The sequence below is a fragment of the Salarias fasciatus genome (assembly GCF_902148845.1).
Source record: "Salarias fasciatus chromosome 7 unlocalized genomic scaffold, fSalaFa1.1 super_scaffold_4, whole genome shotgun sequence".
NCBI classification, from domain to species: Eukaryota; Metazoa; Chordata; class Actinopteri; order Blenniiformes; family Blenniidae; genus Salarias; species Salarias fasciatus.
Window position 1 is genome coordinate 5,102,978 of NW_021941229.1, and position 13,446 is coordinate 5,116,423.

The 13,446-nt window shown below is 48.6% G+C and overlaps 1 protein-coding gene across 3 annotated transcripts in view; it reads right to left on the reverse strand.

Moving 5' to 3' along the window:
- Positions 1-13,446, reverse strand: part of whrna (whirlin a) — a 187,763-nt gene that overhangs the window by 17,343 nt on the left and 156,974 nt on the right. For all 3 annotated transcript variants that reach the window (XM_030084694.1, XM_030084695.1, XM_030084693.1), the window contains 2 exons: positions 6,432-6,644; positions 2,852-3,073 (listed from right to left, as the gene is read on the reverse strand). In XM_030084694.1, coding sequence (XP_029940554.1) covers positions 2,852-3,073; positions 6,432-6,644 — 435 coding nt within the window. The remainder of the gene's footprint in view (positions 1-2,851; positions 3,074-6,431; positions 6,645-13,446) is intronic.

Here is a 13,446-nt window from a genome sequence, read left to right on the forward strand (position 1 = left end):
AAAGCCCCATCAGTTGGACTTAATTATCCCCCATCGCGGCATGTGGAGCTCTTCCAGCCTGTTTACTGCTGCTGAGAGTCAGTCACACATGAGGAGACGCTGAAAGCGCTCAGACGACGCTTTGCTCCAATGTACAGTATGTATCAAAAGAAGGCTGAGTAATGGGATTACTACAGCTCGTCTGACAAACATACGTCTTCATGGTGAAGCATCATCAGAACCCTCTATTTAATCTGTGGATGAAAAAAGTCACACACATACTAAAAGCTGAATAATGTTTATGAAGGCAGTTGGCGTTAGAAAATAGCAGCTCTTCAAACAAAGTCCAGGTCAAAACGATTTTATGTGCCTGGACCCTCTGGGAGACTCAGGCTGAATTTTGTTTTAACAATACAATCTGGGATCTTCACTCAGGCCAGCCTGCTGCCTGAATCTGTAAATGACATGTAATTTAGTTTTCGTATGTGTGGTTGAGCATAGCTTTCTCATTTTCAATGTGTCTGTTTTGGAGAGAACAAAGCAATCCACACTAAATGTTGTGGATTTGAGGACAGGATTCCAGGATTGACACCTTCTTCTTCCACATGAAGTGCAAGAGAAACGAGTTTACGCTCTACAAATTGACCCGAAACACAAACAGTGAGGAACTCTGCCGCTGGACTTCTTACTTGACATGTACTTAACATATCCACAGCTTCAGCGCGCTCCGACTCAATTATTCTGAGCCGGCTGAGTTTGGGAGGACTGCACAATTGATCCAAAGCAAATCCTCTTGAGTTGTAATTCCACAGATGTATTCCGCCCATTGATCGACACGCAGAGATTTTCCAGGTCTGGTAACGGCAGATCCCACTCGATGCGGCAAATTAGGCTTTCCTCCGTCGTCGGGACGAGATTTCAAATTCTGTGGGAATTGCTTTCCAGCCTCCTGTGTTCTGAGCTCTAACTATCTGCGCAGAAACGTCCCTGTAGTCCGTGGGATAACCCATGTTTGCATTTGTCTGCCTCACAAGTGTTCATAAATCAGGAGAATATGACAGCGATCGGGTGGCAGCAGTGACGGATGAAGGCTCCCGCAGCAGGTCAGGATTAATAACTTCCCGCAGATTGGCTTGAGATGTACTGATCAAATCACTGAGTGACGTCTGATCTATAAACGGCACAAATACTTTCAGCCCAAACTCACTTCAGCAGCAGTTTCTGTCTGAATTAAAAAGAATTCTTTAGACACGGCTTGCTGGGTGGTTACTTTGTTAGCCGTCAAATGGACAAACAAACAACTGAGAGTTAACTTACTGATGTTACTATACGAGACTTGGGAAATAAATCTAGATAAATCTAGCAATATGTGTGTATTTTTGTGCATGCATTGGTATGCACATAGCAATTCTGCCTGGCTTCCAGTGCGGGGCAGAAATCCACTGTTTTCATTCTGCTCAGTCCTCCAGCTCTCTAATCTGCTTTAAACAGGAGTGCTAGCAGTCACCCATGGGCCCAGAGCAGCGCAAACAGATGCATACAGACACACAGGAAGAATACACACCTCCTCCGTACACACACACACGCGTGTGCAGTCCTCCTCGCTCATGTAAATACCGCGTCTCAGAGGGAGACGTGAAAACCCACGAGAGGCATCTGAATGAGGAGATTGTGTTGGATAAATGTGCAGGAAGCTTATCTGTGCCGTCGGTGCGTCGCTGTCGTCTTCATCCAACCAAACGGCCCATTTCCCGAACTCGACTTACGAAGACATGCAGAAACTACTGAACTTTCATCATCGACTGAACAAAAAACTTCCTGATAAACTACAGCTGGGATTTTCAACGTGAAAAGGGAGATAAATGAATATTATCTGTCCTGAAGGAACAATGAATGGAACGCAATAGAAGTAACTTGAAGAAAGAGGAAAAATGAGAGAAATGTGAACACTGCAAACAAATTCACTGCAAATCCACAAACCAAGGTGACAACAGGAGTGTGTGTGTGTGTGTGTGTGTGTGTGGACACACTGCTGTACATCTCTTTGCTCTGCTGTGTGTTCTGTGAATGTGGCTTCGTGATGGAGGGCATTCATCACTCTCAGGCGTAATTCCTACCTCCATCATATCTATCAGCCAGAGCAGCCTCTCCTACGGGGGGAAAGGGGGACGAGGTGAGGAAAACACCAGCGATCAAATATTACCCAAAAGTCTTTTCAATCTCAAGGCATTGAAACGTGTCATTGCTCCACCCGGCGGTCCTCCGCCACACGGAGGAATCTGTCCCGATCCACAGAAATGCGTCACGCTGCCCTCAGTGACACTCACACTCTGTCACACACAGCAAACAGAAGGAACGGGATCCTCGTGCAATCTAAACATCAAGCTGGGAAGAACAGGGAAGCTAAAAAAAAAACTATTCTAAAACCATCCATCATGAGTCTGAGTGCTGCGCTGCCCTCAAATGTGTTCGAGAAATATTCTTAAAATGATCTATTTCAATAATACACCTAAAAAATCTTTGTTTCGCTACAGAAAGGATTTCATTATGTTGAAAACACTGTGTGTGTATCTCATAATCCTGGCAGTCGATGTGAGCAATGATGCACAAACTGGGTTCTATTAGTGAGAAACGGGAGGCGAGATTTCACTGAAAGGAATATGTTTCCCTCCAAAATACACATTTTTAAAAACTGAATGTGTAGTAATAAAAACATAAAGAAACAACCACCAAGTAACAGGTATAGACAAAAGCTAGCATCACTAGCTCGGCTCACATTTCTATAAAACTTGCTGGTTTGGAAAAACTTCTTGCTCGCCAGTTTTGGCCCGCAGGCCTTATGTTTGACACCCCAGACAGAAGTAATTCCTACCCGTGCAGAGCTGAGCGTGGTGTTGGTCATGAAGCTGGCTGAGGACGAGGTCAGGGTGTCGGGGTAGGACACCATGGACAGCGAGTCCGGCTGCAGCGCCGAGGCTCCGGCGCTCCCCTGCCGGGCCTTCAGCGCCTGGATCTCGCGCCGCAGCACCAGGCCGTCGAAGCGCTCCAGGTCCTGCGGGGCGACGAGGCCGCGGACCTCTGACAGCAGAGAGAACTGACGGGGGGGAGGCACAGGGGGGCAGAAACAAGAGGGGAGACCCAGGTATGATGGAACAGACTTGGATGGAAAGCAAAAAAAAAAAAAACAGCGTTAACCTCAAATCAGATTCACCCTGAAGTCACCCAGTCCGGTCAGGGTTATGAACATTTAAATTCAGGGGGAGGAAGATGCTCTATGATGTCTGCAGTTCTTGAAAGGAACATTAACTGTAAATTTAACAGCAAAGAGACAAAAACAAACGGCGAAAAACATGGCATGACATGACGGGTTTTCGTTTCTGAAAAGCTCCTTGTTTAGACGCCAACTTTTTGAAAACGGTGTCTGTTTCCATGGAAATGGCAGTCATGCTGAAAAAGCTGCAGTTTTCATGTTGGACCACTAGTGAGTGCTGTCTGTTATTTTTGTAACGAAACCACACACATGCGAACAGAGAGAGAGAGAGGAGAGGTAGAGAGATCTCGCTTTCACATCTCTGTTGGATAAATGTGTTTCCAGTTGTTTCTGGCTGTCTGACCTTCACGGAGTGAAACAAAGCACACCTGCCGTCTCTATAGTTCTTCTGAGTGCACATAATCCCTCTTCATGGTGAAACGTACACACACACACACATTCATGAATGACTAAATCTCGATGTGAAGAGCAACACTGGTTCCAAAAACAGACTGCAGCTAAGTGACACATCCCTTCTCCAGCAGTAAAACTTTACGGCCAAACGTAAACAACATCTGCTTCCAGGTTCCAGCTGTGATCTGGTTGAGTCACGACTCGACTCGACTCGACGTTTCGCTGCTGCAGCTCGGCTCTCTGGGCCTCGGCGTTTAAGTGTCGTTTCCAATTTACACTGTGAACGGTTTCAATGTGGACAGAAATCATTCCTCATTAGTGAAAACAGACATTACTGTAAGTCTACAGTTATTCCAAGAAATTCTCCCGGGTTAATTGTAGCTTCCCTGCTATCATTAACCTGCCCTTGTGTTGAATGTGCTTGGCAAGTATAGTAAAATAATTCAATCTGCTCCTAAAAGGCAGCTGGCCAGCACACTCATGTTCTCCAATCAGACTGTGTGCTTTGCTGCTGATTGCAGAGGTGGAGAAATATGCAAACGAGATATACATTATCATAAACGTGGCGGCGCTGAGATGCAGTGGGAGTGATCACAGAGAGCAGGAGGAGACAATGCAGAGGCTTAACAGGCCATTACTCTGCCTTTATTGATTTTTGGCTTCTATCTCGCTAAGTACTAACACAATAAACCATTATTGCTACTTACGTGTTCAAATAAAGTCACAAACAAATGTAAGGCATAATTAGGAGTCAATTCTGCCTTAATTGCAAACAGATAAAGGCACTTTTATACACCCACAAGTAAATATTAGTGCTTGAGAGGCATGAGTGGCAATAAAAACATAAGCAAAGGAATTAGCTTGAGAGAGATATCAAGGCAGGGAGAACATCTCTGAACAAACAACCTGCTTTACATGGCATCTGATAAAATGTCATTTATGAACAAGCTGGTGGAAGACACAGCTGGGTTTCCTTCATCTTTATAATGACGTACTCCAATAATCTCAAAGAACTGCACTGTCTGGATTCGAGCCTGTGTGCGCCTGACACTTGCATACAGTCCACGTTCTCCGTCTACGTCCATAACAGGCTTTTATCGTTTCACTGAGAGGCGACTACAACAACCCTCTCATCTATTTTCAGAAGGTGTCGTATCATGTGAAGCACAGGTAAGGCTGCTGGAAGAGTGTAATAAAGAACTTTGCTGCAGATGTCGCCTCCAATTCCGTGGAGAATAAAGGAGTGGCTCAATGTCAGGCTCTTCGACGGGCTTCTTTATGATATATTCATGAGATTCCGGCGTGCTGAAGCTGCCAGATAAATAATAACTGCAGGAATGTGGCCTTCCATGAACCAGACTGGACACCACTGCTCTTTTAAGGAGGGTATTTTACTTTTCTTTTACAACAAAACTACCATTTGTTCTTTAGTTTTAATTTTCTAAGATAATCGTGTATGAAATGTGTTGATTTGGGATGTCTGAATCAAGAGAAAGTTGTTCCCTTGACAAAATCAGAGGACGTCTCACCTCTTCTGTCAGTTAAGTCTATTTACTGCTATGTTATTGCATTAACTTGTCAGCACTTGTTGTCAAATGAAGCACTTTCAGGCCTCGTTTACATGACCGACTTTCCTTCCGTTTTGAGTAGCTCTGGCGTGTAAATGGGAAAAAAACTACCCTACTGTCTGCCAACGCTTGGACAAAAATGCTGCTACATGCACATGCACACCATAGCCCTAGTAAGTAGTACGTAGTTCTTCTGCACATGCACCAGCTGATGAATATTAACACGTTGAAGTGTCATGGCTCGCTGTGCAGATTCTCCTGGAGTTGGTAGTTTTATAGTCGACAGACACCAGAAAAAACAATCCCACTATCCACATATCTGTGCACTCCCCATTGTCATTGTTTATATACATATTGTTCTCTGCATGCATGTATGTGTGGTTTAATCCAAAAAACAGCCACTACTGGCTAAACATGCAAACCACAGGGTTGTCAGCGTCTCCATGGAAATGCATATCGTTTTCGAAATGTTGCTGTGTAAACGTGACTTTTTTCTGAAACGAAAAAAATCTTGATGTGTTTTCACTTCGAATGTAAACAGACTTATGGAAAAAAAATCCTTCATAAATTCTATGATTTTCAACAGTGAATTAATACCACATTTATTCAGGGTTAGTGTAAATCCTGTTGTATTACAGGAAGAAGGTCCTACACTTGCTGAACTCACAGTTTTAATAAAAACATTTCAAGGACTTCATTCTGAGGATTTCCAAAAGCCTGTTCAGCTTTGACCTATAATTGATGAGGTTCTGAAAGGAACAGAGGTTTTCTGCACCTGTTGAGGCACTTTCTTCAGTCACAGCATGTTGAAGAACAAAGAGTGTGTGTAGCTGTCCGACATTTGTAAAACACCATCGCTTTCTCATTCCAAGAGCTCAGATGTGAGAAAGGATTCATCTTTCCCACCAAAAGACTTCTGAAGGCTTGTGAAACAGAAAAAAAAAATCTTTCTGAATTTGTAGTGTTTTCTTCACCAAGTAAATTACTGCAGACTGTGAGAAAACCCAAAGACTTAGAAGAGCTGGATAAGAAAAGAAAAACAAAACAGCAGAAAGCCTCGGCGTAAATCTCCGAGGGGCTCAGAAAACTTCGATCAGGCTTCGCTGCAATCGCGCACCAAGGCTGGACAGGAGCCGCACGTTCTGACAGACAGAAACACTGATTCTCCTCTGATCTTTTCTTGTGCCTTCCCGGACCACCGTAAGCCCCTCGCAGCTCACCTTGGCATGCGTGTTCAGCAGCTCAAACAGCGCCATGACCAGCTGCTCCACGCCGATGTGCCCGTCCCGGTACTCCTCCACGTAGTAGCCCATGGTCTGCCGCTCCGACTCCGTCAGCAGGTGGCGCGCCTGCTCCTCCAGCATGGCCCGGGACTGGTTCACCAGGCTGGACAGGGTCACCTGGGAGCCCGCCACGCCCTTATAGAACGAAGGCTGAAGGAAGGAAGAGGCAGGAGAGGGAAAAGGATGATCAGGATGGAAGTCACCTTCACTGTTTATATCTATGTGGAGTTTACACACACAGAGGCCAGAACCTTCAGAGGAGCCTGCGAGGAGCAGGTTGGAGAATATTTGAACAGAGATGCAGAGATGAGGGAATTTCTGCTGATACTTTGAGATGAGATTTGCCACCTAGATACAGTGACAGAGGGTTTCATGCCAGGTTGAAACATTTGGAATCTTCAGACACATCAGAAAACACTCATCCACCAGCTCTTCATTAGCTTCTTGTTAAATCTAGAATGAATTTAAAATCCTTTAAACTTTTTCAAGCCCTTAACAACCAGGCTCCATCATATCTGAAAGAGCCATATGGTCTTCCTCTCGTCGTCTGGGCGCTCTCTCTCTTTTCCCCTAACTCCACCCAGAACGGAGAGAAAAGTCTCCTCCTCTGAGTCTGGATCTGCAGAGAGTCTCCTCCTCTCCGTGTGAAAGTGCTCTGACCGTGTAGTGTTTGGTGCTAGACAAATAAAACAGAATTGAATTGGATCACAGGGGCTGAAACCAATCCCAGCGAACACTGGGCAGCGGGTGCAGCGCACATCCCTGAACAGGCTGCCCTTCAAAGTGCAAACACACACACACACACACACACACACACACACACACACACACACACACACACACACACACGCGCACACACAACCAGTTACCAATTACTCTCTCCGGCATGTCTTTGGGTAGTGGGACTCAGTAATAAGTCATGCAATAGGAGAAATGCCAATCCCACACAGAAAGGCCCGAATGCGGGACAGTGGCTCCCTTTGCATTCACACAACGCAGCACTGAAGAAAGCTAAGCATAAACACACACAAACACAAAATGAATTGCGTGCCTCATGTGGCAGCCGCCTCCATCGGTGTGTGAAAGAGTGTGTGAAAAGGTGAACATGATAGACAATGCCCAAAGACACATCTCATGTTAACATTTAACACATCGCCCTGACTTTGTAATAAATGGTTATTTCTTCAGGCGGATGAAAACACCTGGGGGCAAACTAAAGGCCAGGCATAAAAGTGGAGGTGGCATTCAAATCAACGATAGAGATATAGGTTTCAGGGAAGATGAGAGAGCACGATGGCGTGGGTCGACAGAATGATGCAAACGGAAGGGTAAAAAAACAGGAAGCGTAAAACATGGATTATGGAGGAGGACACAAAGATGTAATGGAGAGATGTGAAGAATAATATGAGCGAAAAAGGGTTGGATAAGCAGAGAAGGAGGATGGAGAGCGGCTGGACGGACAGGATTGATGGCTAATGGAGGAGGGAGAGGGCGCAGCAGAAGTGATGGATGGAGGGAAGAGGGGAGACTGAGGGAGATAAGTGAGAAGACCTGGAAGTGGGAGAGGAGGCTTATCTGGAACAGAGGCTGAGGACGGATCACGGCAGACAGAAGACGAACAAGAACATAAATTACACCCACGCTCAGCCAACTACCAATCAGCCCCCCAACCCCCCAAATGTATACAGTACCAGGCGACCTCGCTCCTCCTGCCATCCTACTGTCATCTCTTACTGCTCGGCGGCACTCAGGCCAGAGCTTTAGCAGCAGGATGGAAAAAAACCCCCCCCGATGTTCACACATGTGGGCGGCAGGTTTTTGCGTTCTCTACGGCTTTCATATCTATCTCCTGTCGTGCCAGCTGCTTCCTCTGCCAATCAGAGCACTTCAGACCCTCACCAGCTGCCAATATCACTTCTCCTCTCCATATCTGCTCCCTCTCTATCGCGCTGCCTGTTTCCTTTTCTTTCTCGCAGTTATCTGCTCGCTCGCATGCGGCTTTTCTTTAATTAACTCCTTCATCAGAGGCAGCACTTCAAAGTTGCAGCTCCGGGGTCCATGTCTGCCTGTTTCTGTGTGAGACGGAAACAGGGAAAGGAGACAGGCCTGGCGTTGTCTTTCACCCTCCCCTGCCTTCACCTCCTCCTCAACTCTCGCAAAAACCGTCTGCGTTATCGGTCCAGGCTACTCTGGAACCGATTTTTGGAACTCAAGCAGCACTGAGTGCCTGAGATTGCTAAAATTAGACAGCTGTGACTCTGATGGCAGAGCCAACTGTCTTCCAAACCAAGGGTTGATGCTTCGACCCTCGATCCCACCTGCGAGCCTCCTGAAGCCGTGAAAACACGTCGTACAGGTGAAATCCTGTAACTGTTTCTGAACTCTAGGATCCAGAGTAGGCCTGGGAAACTTCCTGCCTTTGTATCTGGTGACATTTGGTCCTCTGGCATTTGGCTTCACTGTAAAGTTTTTTGCAAATCAGATACTGGAGAAGGTGCTGGAAGCCTTTTGTAGAACTCCTGCGGACTTGTCAGATCACCATTTTGTGAGAAAATCAGCTAAACACTGGTGCGCTCACCAATTAGAAGACAGCAGGAACCACTGAAATACATCATTAGACAGTTTCCGAAGTATAGCTTAGAATCAAGAAAGTAAATTTAGTTTAAAGAGTGCATTGTGCACCAGCAGTGATCTCTGGCACACCACATGTTGGGAATATGACTGAAGGTTCATGTTCAAAGCCTTTAAGCCGATAAAACACTTTGCGGTGAACTGTAATCCAATGAAACTTTGAGAGAGTGCAGAAATGCTTGCATGTAATTAGATAGGAGACATGTTCATCGCCTCGCCAGCAGCGAAAATTGAATTACCTGTAAACTCTGGCCTCCCACATCCTGCCCAATATCAGGTCCAGAGACAGACGCTATAAATGCAGATACAGTAAAAAAGCTGTGTTGTATTGTTATTTCTGTTACAGCGACTCTACAACGGGTGTCCAAAAGCCGGCAACGTCTGTTCAGCGTCCAAGGTGAACCGTCACACTACCCTCCACGAATCTTAATCACTGCGATGCTTACTGAGTGAATTCCTCTGAAGGGTCCGTGTCACGGTTACTTAAACTCAAGGGCGCGGCGGAGTGAACCGCCGGGACAGCACAGGCCCCGTGAGCCTCCCCGGCTGCCTCCCGCCGACGTATCAGAGGGCAGATCGACACTCGAGGGAGCTGATGAAATCGGGCGTTGCTCAATCGAAGTGAAACACCTGCGGTCTCTCACTAACGAGGTCTGCCCGAGAAGGCGGAGTGGAAAAACGGCGTTACTGTAAGACCGCTGCTTTTACAAGTCAATGGAACATCCGGCGGCTCTGCTGGACGCCGTCCATGTCCGAGGTCGTCCATTGGCCGGGCTCGTGAAATGCCAGATAAGCTGATTGGTGCTTTTATCGCAGTGACAAACAACACGGCTGATGACCACTGGCCTGCTCCGATCAATACCAGGCAAATCAGATAAGGTTGAGTCAAGAAGCAGCCCAGGTAAATGTCACAGGCCTCGTCTCCGCAATAATTTGACTCCATTTATCAACGCAGTGCGGGGAAGGTAAAGCTGGGATAAAGTTTAGAGGTAGAAATAAAGGAATCTACACTCTTTGGGGTTTAGCTGAATCATAACAGAACCTCAGAATTCACACTGATGTGCTTTCCAGCACCTCATTCGTCAGCATCCAGAAATAGCGACTCTAATGACTTCTGTGTAAAGGCTTCTGGGTAAAAAAGGCTTTTAAGAGGGGCACATAGCGGTGAGAACCCTCTTTGTATCAACAAGCAAACAAAAGGGATGAGTAATCCTGCATTCAAGGAGGTATACTGGGAAAAAAAAAAAGAAAAAAGAAAAAAAAATCATCCACAAATGAAGCCAAACAGTCCATGCTGGCTAAAATCATCCAGTCTGAAGAGCTGAAATGAGCCTGCAGCAATTCAGAGAAATGTCCAGGTGCCGGGCGGCGCCATCTCAAAGCAGCCAGTCAAAAAACATCACTTCTCTCCAGGATTTTAGGATAGACAATTTGCAGATGTTCGAATTCTTTAGGAATTCATGATATATTGGACGTCATATCGGAATGAGTCATCTAAGAGAAAGATAAAAAACAAAAACTAATATTACTCCGACAAACTAAAGTGAGCTGATAATCAGTGGGGTGCACGAGATTGTTAGGCATTGATTGATTGATTGCATTGAAATAAACAGAGAAAGATTGCTTAAATTCACTACTTATGGCTATTTTTCAGTTTCCAAAGGCTGATTATGAGAGATGCTTTTCTGTATATGATATATATCGATATCAATATCAGTTATTAGCCATACCTGCAATAAGAATTTCGATTATTGGTAATATTTGTCATAATACATTTAGTGTATCCCTGAAGTTTTTCAGTTAGACTCTTGGCAGTAAAAACAAAGTTTTGTGAAAAGCCTCCTCGCTCAGCCTGGTGGACCTCCTCCATCTTGCCAAGCAGTGCGAACAGCAAATTAAAGAGCAATTGGCTCCAATACTTGAAGCATTTATTTTAATTTCACACGGCGGCAAACCTCATGCTTCTCAATACAAACAGACCGCAGGAGAACAACGCATGAAAAGGAGCAAAAAACAAAAGAGGCAACAGATACAACAAAATGTTAGATTCAAACATTGAAAAAGGGAGAAAAAGTCAACTGTACTGTTCTAACAATGAAATAATACAACATCAGTTCTACTTCGTAAGTGCTTAGCCCGCCTACGGGCTTCGCTAGTGGCACACCTCCAATCTCTGTCCAATCCACTGAGACTATACAAAGCTTGACGCACCAATCCCCCGCACGCGATGGCGCAGCGCCACGCCCCACACCGAGGGTACATAACCTCGGATGGCGCTAAGCAAACCCTTCTTCTTACTCAGCATCTCCATGAGACTTGGAAGCCTCTATTCTCCGGATCAAGATTCAACTAGGATGGATTCTCCGGCCCGGGACCAGTCGCCATCGGGCGTCGGGCCGTTCTTCTGCCGCTCTTGCGGCATTCCGCTCATCGTGCAGGACTGTCACGAGCTCTGCTTCCTCTGCCTTGGCTGGCAGCATCACCGCCAGCGGAGCTCCTGCCCGGCCTGCCTCGCGCTGCCGCTCGAAGAGAGCCAGCGGCGAGCAGCCTTTATGGGCGCAACCTCCCCTGCTCCTGCCGGTGAGGACGACGCCGAGGAGACCGCCGCCGCCGCCTGCGACTGGGCCGAGATCCGCGGCAGCGTCAGCAGCAGCAGCAACGTGTCTGTGTCACGGAGTTCGACTCGGTTCGACTCCGCCTCCACCGCATCCCGTCTCCCCCGTGAGCCTGTGGAGCACCTCGCGGGGCTCTTCACTTCAGCCGCCGAGCGCACCGGCCTCGCGCTGCCGCCGCAGCCTCCGGAGCCGGTGCAGCGTGATTTTGCACTCGGGCTGGCAACCCGGTCACGGGCTCGGTCCCGGACTGCGGTCCTATGTCCCGCCGTGCCGTCGTTTCAAGCTCACGTACAGCGGGACTGGGGTACGCCACTTGCCGCCAAGGGTACGGTGAAGGGCTACCGAGAGTATTCTTGTGTGGAGGGCTGGCCGCCGGTCTCCGGAGTGCCTGCCATTGAGGACTCCGTTCGGCTGTGCCTCCGCCCCCGATCCTCCGCCTGGCCCGGCGGAAAGCCCGTGCTGCCGTCGGAAAGGGACAGGCGCATGGCGAGCTTCCTGGATCGTGGTTACGCTAGCGGCAACCTGACGTTCGCCCTAGCCAATAACATGACCTTCCTCCTGGGCTCTGTGGACAAGATCTGCCACGAGAAGTCCCAGCTTTCCCCCGAAGACATCGTGGAAGTCCAAAATACGGCCGAAGTCCTGATGCGCATGTGCAGAGCCATCGCCGTCAGTGGAGGCCGCGTCATGGCCAACGCACAGCTCGCCATGAGGCACCTGTGGCTTGGTCTGTCTTCTTTATCTGAGCGGGACCAGCGGGGCGTCCTGGGACTCCCCCTGTCCACCTCTTCTCTTTTTGGACCCGATATACAGGTGATCATCGAGCGCCTGGAGGCAGCAGCACGAGGCTCGCAGCAGCTCGCCCCGCACCTCCAGCCCCGCCGTGAGCCGCTGCCGCAGCGCCGCCGCTCCGCGGACCAGCGGCGTCCCGCTCCTTGGAGCACCTCGGCACCTGGACAGACCGGACCGTCTTTCCGCCGATCCTCCCGGGGCGCCGATCAGCCCAGACGGTCCCGCGCTCCCGAGACACGGAGCGCCAAGTCCGCTCGACCCGCACCTGCCAGCAAACATGCAAATAAAGGCCGTCAGGCCCGTTACATCTTCCAAAGAGCAGCAGTCCCTCCTCTCCCCCGTGTTAGCATGATCGAAAAGTGCAAAACCCGGCTGGGCCCTTCTCCCTCCCTCCTCCCGCTCCGCGATAAGGCGGCTGAGGATGGTGAGCGGAATGCGCACGGAACCGCCTCTTCACCGGCGCTTTCTTCGCGCTCTGGCCGCAATGCGGCTGCGGACGTGGGGCATAGCAGCGCGCTGGAGCCGCTAGCTTTCCCGCTGTGTGCATCACGCAAGCGGTGCGCTGCTGATGTCTTTTCAGCGCCCCGCAAACGCTCCAGGCTGCACCGGCTTCGGCTCGAGTGAGCATTTCGAAGCGTCAGAGCGACGGCTCCGGCCTGGCCCGGATCCCCGCCGTGGGGTGTCCCGGCCCCGGCCGCACCCATAGCGCTGTCAGCAGCGTATGTCCGCGGACCTCCGCTCGTGTTAAGGCCTCAGTATACTCCCCCGTCGCCGCCACGGCGTTCCTACGCCGACAACCCTACGCCGCTACTGAACATATCTTGCTCCTGCATCAAGGGAACGCCCTCCTCTGCCAAGCCGCTAGCAGTCACAACAACAATGCGGCTTCCGTAGCTCCGGCTTTACCTAGACAT